Raw genomic sequence first — 16,616 nt, 5'->3', positions numbered from 1 at the left:
ATAAATAGACAACTTTATTCCTTAATGCAGGAGAAGAGAGCAGGAGAAAAAATAGTTTATTTTTCTCGTAGAATAATGTTGAAGCAACAAGCAAACATATTTCCCTAACTTAAAAATCAGAAAAGCACTGAAGAAGAAGCCAACAGTAGGAGAAAAAAAATTTTGTTTGTTGTAAAACTCAATTATAAAACTAAGAATGCCTGAACATACTTAATGTCCTTTATATAGACATCTAAAACTTAAAAATTCCATTAGAACCCAAACTATCTAAAAGACAATTTAGGAATCTGTGACTAAATTACAAACCAAATAAGTCAATAGGTGTAAGAACACACACGCACATAGAGGCTTTACCCTTTCTTTCACAGAGAGTCTGTTTTTAGACTTGAACCTGTGACCACTTGGTCACAATGGGCTATTGAGCAACCTTACCGTAGCACCAAGGCCCACCCTTGAGGACGAAAATCTCAATCCAACTAGGAATTTCAATAGGAACTCTAAATCTGTTTTTTAGAGCTTGATTCTAGTTGGGACTAATCTGGAATGGGAATCTGTCTCTTTTCTTTATTTTGTGTTTTTCGTATGTCTCTTTATTTTGTGTTTTTAGGTGTTTTTTTGCAATCTCTTATCCATCCATAATAGCTGCTGTATCGAAAACATCATGTCCTCTATGGACGATGTGATCATCCATGGGGATTACCATTGTTGCAGGATCAATCGTGATTCCACCAAAGATGCTGGAGTACATAGGCAAGAAAAGCTACCTTTTCTGTTCTCATGGTTTGCTTTTTTTTAACCTTTCCATAACCTTAGAATACATAAAATTAATGATATTTCAGACAATCAATGGTGATAGATGAAAGCTGAAGAGGATTAAAATGTGAAAGATAGGGGTGGGGGGGGGGGGGAGAAGAAGATAAATAGAAAACAAAAAAATTAAAGACAATGGAGCACATGGAAGATATATTAACTCAAGGAACTTAGTCAATGAACCCAAAAACAGCGGAATAAATAGAAAGCAAAAAACTTAAAGACAGAGATTTGTTTAACAAGAGAACAAGTGAGATCTTACCGAAGGTGTTTCATTGCTACTAGGAACCATATTGATTCCTGAGAAGAGTACCCAGCTGTGGCTGCAACGGTTGCTAATTGGAGGATACAAAATAGCCCCTTGTGATTCAAAAATCCAAGGAGCTTGCTGAGATTTTTTTCATCCTCTTTGATCTCGCATATCCACCAAACATGCTGCTGATTTATTAATGCTTAATCAACTCAACAACCCCTTCCCGTGATGGTGTTTTGGTGCCGATCCAACAAATTGAGTTCTCCAATATTACTTAGTTACTAGTTCTGAATCCTACTTTCTAATTCCATGACTTGTTTATATCTAAGCATCTAACCACTAACTTTTGCTGAGATATTGAAGACTGTTTTGTTCCCTTACTACCTACCTTCAACCAATGTATATGATCCCAACTAGGAAGTCTAGTTTCTATTTTGGTGGTTGGTTATTTCTGTCAGAAGTTCACTCTAAAACTATTAACCGACAGTCAAGTTCTAGCATTGTTAATGTTCTATTTTGGTGGTTGGTTATTTTTCCCCCCTTCTATTTTGGATCCCACATTGTCCCTAAGATACACTCCTGCATTTGAAAATTGAATGAAAACAACCAGTGATTTCTCCATCCGGGAGATATGACAACTGACCAAATTCCATTTTCCCTCTATCACCCTGTAGAGGGAAAAAATTGGCTTTTAAACAATGAAGCCTTCTAATTAAGTTTTAACCCAATTTAAGGTCCTAATTAGGATTGATAAAAATTGTCATTTGAAAATAACTTGCCATTCAATCAATTAATCAGATAATTACCACACACCACCAGATGGAAATGAAATAACAAATTAGTAAAGTTGGGTGTATATACATTGTGGATTACTACTCCATTTGTTGGATATAATCCTTTTGAACTATGGTCTACTTGTTCTGTTCTTTCCTTTTCTTATTATAGTAAGTCCTTTCTCTCTCATTCTCTATGGAAAAATTGAGAGGAAATAGGAAATGCGTTTTGCTCTGTGTCTTTGTACAGGGAGCAACCCACTTGTTGTATTTATGATTCAATGCATCTGTTTAAATATACAATTGTGTTTGGTATGTGCTAGCCTAGGTTAGAAAATCCACCTATGCCAATACATATGGTTATCAGATAATTTAAATTGGTTTTGGTTTGCTTTGAAACCGATTGTTTTTCGAGGATCGATTAGAGATTGAACCGATATTCCTTTCTTCCTTACCTCTGCTTTCTTCTTGTCTCAAGTAGGAGGTTTAATTGCTAATTACAATTGGATTACCTTGAGGCCAGCTAGTATTGGTGATTGGTGACCATTACCTTCCCATAAGGCCTTATTACTAAAAGACAATATACGATGAGAGAGAAAGGGAACTAATACCAAGCACTTGTAAACTATAGCAGTGTTAGAGTGAAGGTAACAAGTTTGTCTACATCGAAGTTTCAAAACTCACAGATATTCACTACGAAATCAAAGCTATCTTCTCGGATGCAATGCATCGAAGGAACAAATATTTCAATGCAGCAACAGTCAAATTCAATGAATCTCAGATACAAATATTCAAAAACAAATTAACAGAAGATATCTTGCCTTAGAGCATCTCAGATTCAACATTATAAAATGGGGGAAAAAATAAATAAAGTGCAAACATCCCTGTTTTCCCACGCTATTCAAAGAGCAATGCAACACCATAGGAATTTCAATATATAGGAACTCTAAATCTATTTTCCATGGTGAGGGATGCAATTCCTCAATTTCATAGGAAATTATCAAATCCATTTCCAAAAGTACCTTTTAAATGCCTTTCAGAAACGCATGATTGGGTTGGCAAAGCATAGATTCCCATATCCTATTCAGATAACCGAACCCTTTTCCACATTCTAGTTGAATCCTCCACGGACAGAAACAATGACTTCAAGTTTGAATTTGATAAAAACTTAAAATTAAAGACTTCGCTTTGAATATAAGGAATTAATCTTTTCCTATATACAACTATGACGTATGGAGTGTATTAAAATTTCCCCAACCTCACTTGAAGAAAAAAACATAAAGGGGCCACAGTTTTTGGAAAGAAATTACAAAAATACCTAGAATGGCTTTTCTTCCTCAACATCCAAAGAGAATGACACCTCCACCATTGTTCTGTGACTGTAAGAAGAAACAATGTAAGCAGAGAATGAAGTGCCAAGTAGAAATTTCCTAAAATAAAAAGAGAAGGAAATAAAACACTAGTAAGGGACGTACCCAGTGCACAAGGCTCCCGCCACTACATGGTCTAGGGAGGGTCATAATTTACGCAGCCTTACCCCTGCTTTCGCAGAGAGGCTGTTTCTAGATTCGAACCTGTAACTACTTGGTCACAATGGAGCAACCTTGCCATTTCACCAAGGCTTGCCCTTAAAACAGTGTTGTTTTTTAGTCAAAACGAAATTGATTTGTATACATTCACCAAGGGCCAAGTGGTGAAGGCGGGACTTGATCCTCAATCTCAGCTACGATAAGCCCAAGACTTTACCAGCTGAAACAGAGTTTAAGTCACAGCTCTTATGTACATATAAGTTTTAGATGGATGCTTGAAATTTTCAGATCTTTAAAAATTTTCTACACACAGCACAATCTCCTTGAGAAAATTTTGAGTGAATACTAAAAAGACAAGCATACTTGAGCAAATTAGTAAATACCAAGATTTGAAACCCTACAAAGAAAGGAGGGGGGGGGGGGGAAGAAGAAGACAAAGAGGAGAAACAGAAACAAGAATCCACTTCATTGACTTAAAATACTTTCCACCACTTGAGCAAAGAGGTGTTGACTACTAAGCACTGTGGTCTCAATAAGGTATGAAAAGGTCAAACTGTCAAAATAAAAGAGGATTAAACTGAAAGTAGTACATACTTGATTGGACTTATCACAATTTTCATGAGCAACATCTCCAACTGTAAGAAAATCACTGAAATATTCCAATTCCACAAGTTATTCTAACAATTTAACATGCAGAACACACATAGTATACATAAAGATAAATGTAGAGATATGGATAAATGCAATTATAATATGCATAGGCCTTTGTAGACATGATAGAAATGTTACTGACACCTGACTAACCTGGATACCTTCTCTGGAGTGTGGGAAGTGACATGTACCTCCAAGGATGGGAAAAGGAAGCCTAGTAAGTTGCTTCAAAGATCAACCTTTAGGTACTCAAGAACTGTTTTTTTTTCTTTTTCTTTGAGAAGCAACCCAATAGCTTGATCTTCAACCCTCTTTGATCTTTTTCTCTTTCAATCATATTAACAGGGGACTTGCCTTCTACTCCGGAAGCAACAAGAACACACATATGTAGAAGACATTAAACGGTTGAATCCCTAGTTAAAAAAAAGGGGGGGTTAAGAAAAAGAAAACAAGGGATAACAAAAGAATAGGAAGAAGGAGAGCTATGGAGGCAGTAACTAAGTTCAGAGGAAGAAAACAGAATAAAATATGTTAAGATAAAAAGGAAACAATCACATTCAAAAATAGCATACCTTCTTTAAATCACCAGAACCGCTTTTGTTTTTCTAAGCTATTCTCCTCAACGATCTCTTTGGAAACCCATAGAGAAGGAGAGAGAGATATATTGACCGTGAGAATATAAGCCGGGGGGGGGAGAGAGAGAGAGTTAACAGAGAGATTGAGATTAAGAGACCAACCAGAGGTAGATTGAGGGTGAGGGCGAGGACAAGAGAGAGATGAGAGGAGTTCGTTAGGGCGCAAGAGAGAGTGAGCGAAAGATTGAAACGAAAAAAAAAAAGGCAGGAAAATTCAAATGTTAGAGGGTGAAGCGGGATTTTTATACCAAAAAATACAGGAAAACCAAAAGACAAAAGGGCAAAAGGATTACGACGGTAGCAAAAAAAATCCGTCATATCATAGCATATTAATAAGACGGAAACAGAGTTCGATGGTAAAAAATGTTAAACACGATTACACACATATAAAATTATTAACAACAGTATTACTTTACTGTCGTAAAAAATGTATGTTTAACGACAGAATATTAATATCCATCATTTCAAATCATTTTTTACTATGGTAATTTATTTCTGTCGTTTTAAACTAAAAATTTACGACAGAAAATGAAATATCCGTCGTTTCTTATTCTTGTACTACGGTAATATCATATCGTCGTTAATTACTGGACTTTTAGCCATAGAATTAAATTTTCGTTGTAAATAAGTCTTTTTACGAGGGGAAAAAATTTCTATTGTAAAAATACTGTCGTAAATGACCATTTTTGTTGTAGTGTTGGCTTGCCATTAGAGGTGTGTTGACAGCACGTAGTAGATTAGCATTGTGGGGTGCAACTACAGACACCACATGCCCACTTTAAGACGGACGAATTGAGACTTTGGATCATCTTTTCTTTCAGTGTCTCTTCTCTAGTTCAATATGGAAGAGCATCCTTCGCATTAACAACTTCTCCATACTGCCACTCAACTCTTGGCAAGGAGGTTTCTTGGTTGGTTATGCACTTCCAGGGTGACTCGCCTATCAACAATGTTTGTAGGTTCAGTCTGGTTACCATAGTGTATAAAATCTAAATGGAGAGGAACACTCACGTGTTTCAACAAAAACGTAACCTGCTAGACATCGTGTTACACCCGCACCCGAAATATACCTTTATGCCTTAGGGTAATTTAGACCTTTACCAAAGGGCAATGCCACAGTGGCACTAGCCAACACTTGTAACCTTAGACTTAAAATATTATTATAACTATCCCCTCGAAGTCTTGGAAGTGTGGGTCAAAGCCCTGCAACTTTCCTTGAAGTTTGGGCCCTAACAGCAGCACCGGAGTCACGAACAGACTCATCCGAACTAAATCCGCTCGAGGATCCGCCAGTGCTATTACCTGCTCTTTTGGTAATTTTTCCTGTGGGACCTACACCCCCGTGTCTCGGACACTGTAATTGGACCTTTGGACTATGTAGACCCCTGCCCTTACCATTAATTGGTTATGTGGGCCATGAAAGTAGGCCCACAAGACTTCACTTAAGTAAATAATAGGTTTTATATACCCTAACCTACACCAAACAAGCCTTAGAGGACAAATAGGTCCTATGGACGTATGGTGTACCCCAAACAGACCCTAACTGACTAAATGGACCTAATGATCTACGACTTGGACCAAACAAGCCCTAAGACCTAATTAAACCCAAAAGACTAATTTTTGTTTGGGGGATACCTAACCAAACATGGCCTCATGCCCATTTAACCCTTAAAAGGATAAGAAAACCCCTCATTCCCTAATCTCTCCCCCTCCCAAGCAAATCGTGGAGGAGAAGAGACAAGAGAAGGAGGAGGAGGAGGAAGAAAGAAGAAGAAGTAGAAGTAAGAGAGGAATGAGAGGGGAAGGGAAGAGGATGGAAGCCATGCCAAGATGGCTGGCTGCCCCACATCTCCTCCTCTTGCTGTCCGGACAAAGGGAGAAGAAGAAGGTGAAGGAGAAGAGATGGAGGAGATGGTTAAAGGAAGGAGAGCAAGGGGGCTTACCTAGCCTTGGGTTTTGCTTCTCCATTAGAGGTGAGTGAATCTTCCATTTCTCCCTCTCCATTTCCTCATTTACTAGCTTAGGGTTTTGGAATCTTGAGCTTGAGCTAACCTAGGGTTCCATTTGGGACTCAAGATGATGCTTGGCCCTATTAGGAGCTCAAATGGAGCTGACCTAGACCTGGTTTGGGCTCCCATGAGCTGCTTTGCAGCCATTGCTGCTTACCTTTGGTTTTGGACTTTGAAACCCAACCCTTGGACCAAATTGAGACCAACCCTTATGTGATATTGGATCCATGGGTTAAGCCTAGAAGTTCTAGTAACCCTAGGGAGGCTTAGACACCCCCTCCATGACCCTGAGGTGCTGAGGTGCTCCAAGCTTCAAGCTGGAGTAGAAGCCCTTTGAAATCTCGGAAGAGACTGTTGACGGACGCATGATTGGATCCACCAATCGTGGTACCGCCCGCCAGTCCGCCCATTATAATCCCTATGAATTGGCCTGGACGGATGAAGGAACAGACTCAAGTCGGTTGCATCCGCCTGTGGGTCAGTTCACTCTCGGGTATATCTCAGGGATCGACCGCATGTAGGGGCGGACTAAGGAAACACATTCGCTCGTGGGTCCGCTCGCTCTCGGATGTGTCTCAGAAGTCGAACGGATGCACAACCAGATCCAAGTAAGATGTTTCGCACATGGGTCTGCTCGCTCTGTTTTCACCTTTTGGCCTGAACGGAGTCAGGGACGGACTCACCTCTGCTGCAACCGTCCGTGAGTTTGCTTGTGCTGTCTTGGTTGAAACTTGATTTTAACCTTGGGGGCCTAGCATGGGACCCTTCTATACATGCTATAATGATTGCTTTTGTATGTTTAGGCTACCCAACTCGATGGATAGCTGGTGCACCGGTGAGATTCATGTCAACCACGTCGGGTGACACCCCATGTTCGGTGAGTGGGTTCTAGGTGACTATGTTGGGTTTGAATATATATATATATATTTGTCAATCATAAGCATGCTATTATATAAATATAAACATTGTGCGCATTGCATTATTTATCTCAAATGTGAACTATTATGATTGTAATATAATTCTCACCCTTGTATTGGGCTACGGTGCCGGGTGTGTCGGTACCGGAACCCTAATTTATTTAATTATGAAAACTGTTATATGTCATCCTGATCTGTATATGTCATGCCGTGCTGTGTTGGTACCCGGGTACTAGATGGAATGGGACGTTGATGCACCCGAAATACCTCTCGGGACGATAGGACTTGCATATAGTATATCTGTGGCTAGGATGCTTGTTCCCTTATGCTACGACCCTTGCCAACAGGGGTTTATGTGTTGGATAGTCTGAGCACATGTGGTCTGTGGAGGTGGGAGAGGCCAGGACAGGGGTAGTGATGACTATCGGAGTCTGCCACTGGGTGACCGGATGATTTCTACCGGCGTAGGTTCCCTTGTGATAATTGAGGTTTCACTTGGGCGATAAGTTAAGTGACCCTCAGTGTCTTTCGAGTTATCACAGTAGCATATACTTGACCGATAGAATTTGTGTGCTAGGTGAAAAATGAATCTAACATTAGCATGCATCATTCTGATATTGAAACTGGTTGTGTGTATGTGTGTGCATTCCCCTTTGCTCCTTCACTAGCTGGTGTAGCTAATCCCGTTGTGCAACCCCCTTTTTAGTTTATGTGCAGGAGGTGCTACTCTTGACAAGCACCGTTGGATGCGAATCAAGTGGAGCTAGTGGTTATGACTTGGATGTAGATGCACACCCAAGATTGGTGCCCTTGTGGCAATTACTTATTATTTAAATTTATGTATTCATTCTACAATCATGTATAAACTGTATGTTTATTTAAAAGGAGAGATTGAATGGTTACAAATATGGAAAGTATAATATGTGTTATCATTAGAGAACCGATGCTCTATAATTTCATATAATTTAATTTTATTTCGCTTCCACTAACTCTATGATTGGAACGTTTATTCCATTTTGGTACATTCCTTTCTATTATCAATATGTGATGACAGGGTGGACTGTGGCTCAGGACACTGTATCTGCGATCTTGGTAGGTGTTGGGATGACACGTGTTGTCTCAGTCATCCCCCTATGTGGCAAAATATCTTACATCGGGATAGGGGCGTGACACATCATGCTTCACCCAGCTATATCAAACACTCGCTCTCGATCCTCTGATATGGAGGCCAGCGTTCCTGACAATGCTGCCAATAGAGACTTTTTTCCACCGGTGGAAGATTCACGTCACCTTTGCACACCACAACGCGACCCCATACAGATGGCCCTTTCCTCCTCCTAGATGGGCAGGGATCAACTGTGATGGGTCTGTTCAAGATGGGCAAGGCAGTTATGGTGCTCTGGATCGCGATGCATCTGAACGTGTGTTGTTTGCTATTGTAGGGAGTATAAGGGATGATTGCATCTTGCGTCTAGAGTTCACTGCTATAAAGTCCGGACTTTTGAAAGCTAAAGCACTGCATCTCAGTCAAATCCAAATTAGATCGGACTCACTACTGGTAATACAGTCGATCATAGGTGCTTATCGTGCTCCCTAGTACACCATGAGATTGATAGAGGAAATCCACCATTTGAGGGACTCTTTTCATAGTTGTTGTTTTGCCCACCATGTTCGCGAGATCAAAAATTGTGCGGAGGCCAACGAGAAGAAGTTTTACTAGTTGTAAATACCTATATTCGTTATTCTATTAATATAGTGCCCGCTTAATAACCTTACGGGTGTTTCTGTTCTGGTTATGTGCTGAGAAACATCAAAACCGTTTTTTCATTTTCTGTGCTGAGAAACCATTTTTGACCCGCTTGGTAAACCTGTTCTTGGAAACAAGCAAAATCCTTTTTTTTTTTTTTAAATTTAACAAAAGGATATGTTTGGCACACTTTCCCAATTTTACAAAAGAGCATAGTGAATGAATATAGGAGTTTTCATCGGGCACACTTTTCCAATTTTCAGCCAAGAAACGGCAGAACATGTCCAACCTGTTTTGTCAAAATTCTTGTAGGGAGCATAAATTTTGGTTTATGTTTCCAAAAGCATTCACAAAAAATACTTCGTTATCAAGCGATTTTAGGTGTTTTTCCGTTTCTCAAAACAGAAAAACACCAGAAACTGTTTCTCACAAGGTTATCAAGCGGGCTCATAAATTCTCCTTTTATCCCAAAATAGAAAAAAGTTCCAGGGATAAAATTATCTTTTTGAAACATTTTCGTGACATGAGGGTAGTCACTATTGGTTGTCATGAAGATACGGATCACAACAAGTTGATGGGGTGTCATCTTGGCCATTAGATCTTGATTCAAAAGTGTTGATAGAACCTTGACCGTCGAATTAAAGATGAGATGTGTGGTTCAGATAAAACAAATACAGAATCTTTTAAGTGAACCTTTTTGCATGTGTTCAACAAATATTTTCACAAAGACCCCTGAGCCTTTTGAGGTTTATTTTAAAGCCATTCTGACTTTTGAATTAACCCATGTAAAGATGCTTCACACTTGCTCGACAAAAAGACCTAGCCCATGCATAAGGCTTTGCTTTGCCGCAAGGGCCATGCACCTAGGGCCATGTCTGGCATGCCTGCACGCGAGGGCCTCTACAGGCATGCTGCACAGCGTGCACGGCTGCCATGCCATGTGCCTGCTGCTGGTCTATCCGCTGCCCATGTATGCAGCCATGAGAGGGTTTGTTGCCCAGCCTGCTAGCTATGTGGCTCTGTTGCCGCCCATGCGCAAGGGGCTTGGCTGCCCAACCAAGCACTTCTGAAACCCTGCTGCCCAACAGCTACCCAGGCCATGTGGCCTATTTTCTAGCCACATCACATATGCCACTTCGTACCTTAACTCTTCAATGCCATGTCACAAGTCCTATGTTGCCACATCAGCAAAAGTGTGGACCCCACAACATTTTTAATAGACATGCAATTTAACTCATGACCATGTCCATGCCATCTCATGTCTCATCAGAGTTGCTGCTCTTTGGCCTTTTGGCTTGCCACCTCGGCCATGCCAACAAAATAATTCAGTCCTTGGTGGGTTAAGGGTGTGCTAAACCTTGTTGGGTCTTCATGCATGCCCAGCTGGGTTGAGATGCTACTTTGACACATGCCAAGCCATCGAGTGATGCTGCCACTTGGCTGGTTCACTGCCTAGTAAGCTGCCACTTTTCTCAGTCATTGCTCCATGTAAAGAAGCTTAACACCTGCTCGACAAAAGACCTAGGCCATGCATGAGGTTTTGCTTTGCCACAAGGGCCATGGCTGGCATGCTCGAGCGCAGGGACCTCTGCAGGCATGCCGCCCAGTGCGTGCGGCTGCCATGCCATGTGCCTGCTGCCCATATATGCAGCCATAAGAGGCTTTGCTGCCCAGCCTGCTGGCCATGTAGCCCTGTTGCCACCCTTGCGCGAGGGGCCTGGCTGCCAACCAAGCACTTCTGGGACCCTGCTGCCCAGCTGCTACCCAGGCCATGTGGCCTACTTTCTAGCCACATCACACATGCCACTTTGCACCTTAACTCTTCAATGCCCTGTCACCAAGTCTTATACTGCCACATCAGCGAATGTGTGGGCCCCAAAAACATTTTTCATAGACATGCAATTTAACTCATGACCATGCCATCTCATGTCTCATCAGACTTGTTACACTTAAAAATAATGTGTGGAAAATCAGAATTGACACTGGATCCCAATTCGAATGTAGTGATTCAACAGATCTGATTCTAATTCTTCAAACCATGGTCAATGTCATATGCACACTACAAGAGCAATTCTACAGATCAGCTATCTAGGGGACCCCAAATTACATTGCACCACCACAAGATATCCCATATCTCTTGGCCTCTTTTTGTTGAAATTTTTACTTCATAAGATCTAATCCAATTTAGAGGTCCACTACATGGCTGATCCTCGAATCTGAAGAACATCTCCTCATTGTGGGAAGAATGTGAATGTCAGTTTGGCTATTTGATCATTTTTGTAACCCTACCCTGTGGCAGAAGGTTTATGGACATGGTCCATTTCATCAATTAAAGCCAACAATTGGCCCCTCACAAAATACACAACTGAGAGCTACACAAAGCAATTGCATTTTTAGAAGTCAATTCTACAAATTAGTTATGCGTTTTCAATGAACTAATGGTAAACTTCACTTTAAAACCAACACTAGATCCCTCACAAAATATACAACTGAGAACTCACATTAGTGAGGCATAGACAGTATCAAACTTCATACCCTGCTCCACAGGAAAACAGCATCATTTTTTCTTTACAAGGGGGAATGAATCAATGTGAACTATACATAAGAAGAAAATAACCAATATGTGGAAAAAGGTGAATGAATATTTTGCAGAATGGACTATATGGATGAGAGATGGTGGAACTGCTCTTCTTTATCATGATTTGCAATCCGGATTGATCTTTCGTTGGGGCAAGAGATGGATGAGTAGCCGCTATGCTTACTAAAATGTAAACATGTGGCTTCCTCCATGTGCCCACTCATTCCTGCATTTCATATTTAAAGAACCAGCTGAGAGAGTTGTTGGATGATTTGCCTTGAAATAGTACTCTTTCATGGCAGCAGACTCGAGTTGATGGAGAACTGGACAGTAAGATGAGTTCAACCATTTGAAGTCATCAACATTTTCAACATGGATGGTGGCTTTTCCAGGTGGGTTAAACAGAAACCACATATTCATGGCTCCAAAGTTCAGCTTATCGGTCACCAAATGGAATACATGCTTCTCAGGTTCCTGAAATTCATCAACAAAGTGCCGATAGAAAAACCATAACAATAGTGGAGTCCTATTATGGAAGTTTGGCAAAACCTATAAAGCAGAACTCATGCCATTGTATAACAGAAATAAGAGAAGATATAATTGCTTCACCTTGGCATTCATGATGGTTGAGTTGACAACGACCGATGCAGCCAAGACATTGTCAGAGAAAAGAGCATAGTGATAAAGATTTGGATTTTCCAAATTTTCGCTTCTTGGGAACTTTCTCTTCTCAGGTGGAAGGAGGTAGTAGTCCTTCTGGATGACAATGTCATCATCAAGAAAGAGGATCTTATCCAACTTGGGATAAACTTGTGGAAGGTAGAATCTCAGGTGGTTCAGCATTGAAAGATATTTTGGATTCTTGTATTTCATATTTGAAGAACCAGCTGAGAGAGTTGTTGGATGATCTGCCTTGAAATAGTACTCTTTCATGGCAGCAGACTCGAGATGACAGAGAACTGGACAGTAGGATGAGTTCAACCATTTGAAGTCATCGACATTTTCAACATGGATGGTGGCTTTTCCATGTGGGTTCAACAGAAACCACATATTCATGGCTCCAAAGTTCAGCTTATCGGTCACCAAATGGAATAATACATGCTTCTCAGGTTCCTGAAATCCATCAAAGAAGAAGCATTTATTTATACTATGGAAACAAAGCCCTGATAGAAAAACCATAACAATAGTGGAGTCATATCATGCCATTGTATAACAGAAATACGAAAAGATTCAATTGCTTCACCTTGGCATTCATGATGGTTGAGTCGACAGTTGCAGCCAAGACATTGTCAAAGAAAAGAGCATAGTGGTAAAGATTTACATTTTCCAAATCTGCATCAGCATTTGCCTCTCCAAGGGCATGTTGGCTTTTCTTGAGCCTTGCCAAAAGCTCCTGGAATAGAATAGAAAATTTAATAATAATCACAGCAAGCAAGAAACAGAAAACTAACAAAATCTGTATCATGCCCCAGAACTTTCCACGAAGAAACCAGAGTATTTTTTAAGGAAATCAAGAATACATGTTCTCATGTTTATTAAAAACCACATTAATTCAACGGTAAATGATAAAAATCATACCCTAAACTTGGTTAGAAATTTAATAATAATCACAGCAAGAAAGAAACACAAAAGTACCAAAATCTGTAACTAGCCCCAGAACTTTCCATGAAGAAAACAGAGTATTTTCTAATGAAATCAAGAATCCATGTTCTTATATTTATTAAAAATAAACAGAAGAACATGTTATGCTTCTTCGATTCTCAATTTGTTTTCCTCATATCAGTTCAGGTTTTCCATCCATTCCTCTACTCTGTTTTGATGTTAATTTTGGGTGGGGATGGAAGATTTAGATCTGAAAGACTAAGTCAACACGTGACTCAAGAGAATCACTCATTGGATTAATCTCTAACTCTTGAGATAAGACTATCCAACTCACAATAGCAGAGAGCATCTATTCACAACCTGCACCCTTCTATTATAGGTCATCAAGTGAAAGAACCTTATTCATTTATAAGTAGTCACTCCTGGAGTTACCTTGGTCTTCTAAACACTGCTAATTTCCACTAACCTTCTCTTCTCACGCTCATCAGCTCAACCGCTCCTCTAGTCAAATAGGTGTACAATGAAGCAACAACAGAAAAGCAGCCAGAAGGTCCACCCTCCCAAATCCTCCTCCCACTGGATGTCATTACCATATAGATGTGCCAGCAAGTTATAAACCTTTTCAAACTCCCTGTCCAGTAAGCCTCTTCAGAAATGGACAATCAAGGCCTTCTTTCCATCTCAAACTTCAAAACAGTGTGTCACCATGCAATCTTTTCCAATGACACCATGTATAACTTATAGCACCAGTCCGTCAGTCCATCTCCTCCATAGAGTGGAACTGTCTCTTCCAACCTTCTAGTCCTTAATGTTTATTGAGGATGGGCCCAAATGGTAATGACCATACTTCAAAGCACCAAGACAAGGCAAAGCAAGGTGGTGTGGCAAGCAGCCTTGAGGAGAGGCCTAGGCAAAGGCAATGCGCACAAGTCAAGGCTTTAACTGCCATATTGTATGCCAATTCCAAGTACGTCGGCCAATTGTGGGTATATTTCTTTTGTTCTCCCCTTTCTTTTCCTTTTCTTTGTAATCTTTTTCTTCTTCCCCTTTTCCCCATTTTTCAGATTCTCCCCCTCCCCCTTTGGTCTGGTCTGTGCAATGGGCACCTAAACACTTAAGCCGACCAGTACTCCAAGAACATCCCAGGCCACCTTGTGGACTATAGGCGAGACCTTGTCAATTATGGGAATACAGAATATAGATTCAGAGTATTTTCTAATGAAATCAAGAATCCATGTTCTTATGTTTATTAAAAACCACATTAATTCAACAGTAAATGATAAAAACCATACTCTAAACTTGGTTAGAAACGTAATAGAAACTCATTTAATCAGAATAATATGATTCTCTGTGCACAAACCTGAAAAGAAAAGAAAAGAAGATGAACGAATCCAAAAAACAATTACCTCAGTGGTTGCTGACTAAGTGTTTGCAATATTTCTGAATTTCTGAGAATCTTTGAATGCAGGTCGGACATTTGTAAGTAGTTCCACTGTGTTTCTGAACATGCACGGACAAAGCATTTCCACCATTAAAAACATGCTTGCAAAGAGGACAGATGACATACGATTAGTGTGCACTTCTGACATGGGCAACGAGCCCTGAGAATAGTTTGGAAGTATGGTCGCAAGAACAAACAAAATTTCCTTTCTTTTGAGCCAATCTCGTTTTCTTGCCTTTACACATTGCAGAGGGAAATGAGAGAGAGAGACTGAGGGAGAGAGAACAAGGAAAGAGAGAGTATAGAGCGAATGAGGAAATTTATAAGCTATTCGTACATGAACTACTGTACTCCCGTCCTGCAGATGATCATCCTCCATCTGCTGATCTTTGCAGTATATCTGCCAAGTCAGACTGAACCTCGTACTTCTTGATTTTTTAAAATTTTTTTTTGGGGGTAAACTAAAGGACATTTTCCCCCTTACGTGGATTGTGAAATGACTACAATGGGCTAATTGTTAATGTTAGTATTGAAAGGGACACGTTAGGGACACGTCTCACATACAAGTGAAATGAAGTTTGATTAATAAAGAAGGATTGGTGTTTTTTTTAAGAAAACATAAAGAAGGAATAAACCTAGTCAAGAGTTGTTTTGGACTAGGTCATGGTAGAAAATGACGGGGTTATACACCATTCGAGTCAAATAAGACTCAATATTTTTATCTAAGTCATGACAAACTCGATGAGTAACTGAATTGAGTAAAATAGTAAATTTGTATTCTAAAAAAGTAAAAAATCTTCAACTCCTCGACTCCCTTCTCTTATTCAATGGTGTAAACTCAAAATGCATTGATATGTGATTCCTTGAATTTTTTTTTTTGCTGGTCTTACCGTATATTATGTATTTTTCTGATTTTTTTAATTAATTTATATATATTTATTGTATTAAAAAAAATGACTCACTTTGACCAGGTTTGACAAGGCCAAGTAACCAGGTTTTTGGTGAAAGACGAGTCGAGTTAGAAAACCTGGTTTTCCAACAATGAAACCATGGCTTAGTGACGAGGTGTTGTGTATGTGTGAGAATAATAAAAAGAAGGGAAAGAGAAAGCTACATGGGGATGTGTGGTACACTGCCCTGCACCCAAACACAAGGGCACACGAATGACTGTCTTGCCCCTAGGAAATACCTTCTTTCCATGGGGGTGTGACGATCATTTCGTGTGCCCTTGTGTCTGGGCATAGGGGCAATGTACCACACAAGCCCATATAGGGTTCTTTCTTCCTAAAAAGATAATAAAGTAATGGGTGAGAGAACGCTAGCTAACCGGTTGAGCCTAGTGTGGCTCTCACGCCTAGACATAGAAACAGCCCTGCCACCTGGAAATGATCACCTTGCGTCCTTGCCCCCATAAAAAGGCAGAAATCCCATGGGGGGCAAGGTGGTCATTTCTAGGCGATAGGACAGTTTTTGTGTTTATGCGTGGGAGTCACACGTGACGCAAGACCGGTTAGCGTTCTTTCTCCCTAAAGTATCAATTAAACATTTTTTTAACGCTAACATGAGATTGTTATGTCCAGAGACTTCAGAGGGCAGGCCTTGCTCCACGGGTTCGAGTCTGGAAATATGACCCTCCCCTTTGCTCCACTTCCTTGAACAGTTCAAGAGAAA

At 40.2% G+C, this 16,616-nt stretch overlaps 1 protein-coding gene across 1 annotated transcript; it reads right to left on the bottom strand.

The window, feature by feature from the left end:
• Window positions 1–11,717: 11,717 nt before the first annotated feature.
• On the bottom strand, window positions 11,718–13,098 carry LOC122668996 (polygalacturonate 4-alpha-galacturonosyltransferase-like). Its single transcript, XM_043865606.1, has 2 exons — window positions 12,512–13,098; window positions 11,718–12,376 (listed from the first exon to the last, which is right to left on the bottom strand). The coding sequence occupies exons 1-2, from the start codon at window positions 13,079–13,081 to the stop codon at window positions 12,086–12,088; spliced, it is 861 nt and encodes a 286-aa protein (XP_043721541.1). The 5' UTR covers window positions 13,082–13,098; the 3' UTR covers window positions 11,718–12,085.
• Between the last annotated feature and the right edge of the window lie 3,518 nt (window positions 13,099–16,616).

Source organism: Telopea speciosissima, chromosome 1 (assembly GCF_018873765.1).
Source record: "Telopea speciosissima isolate NSW1024214 ecotype Mountain lineage chromosome 1, Tspe_v1, whole genome shotgun sequence".
Lineage (NCBI taxonomy): Eukaryota > Viridiplantae > Streptophyta > Magnoliopsida > Proteales > Proteaceae > Telopea > Telopea speciosissima.
Note: the sequence above shows the minus strand (reverse complement) of the source record. Positions and strands in the feature narration are given on the sequence as shown.

Bases quoted from the DNA above. Each gene is read 5' to 3' on its own strand.
- LOC122668996 (XM_043865606.1), bottom strand. From the start codon at position 13,081: ATGGTTTTTCTATCAGGGCTTTGTTTCCATAGTATAAATAAATGCTTC. The intron at 12,377-12,511 runs GTGAAGCAATTA...GATGAATTTCAG, and splicing joins CAACCATCATGAATGCCAAG to GAACCTGAGAAGCATGTATT.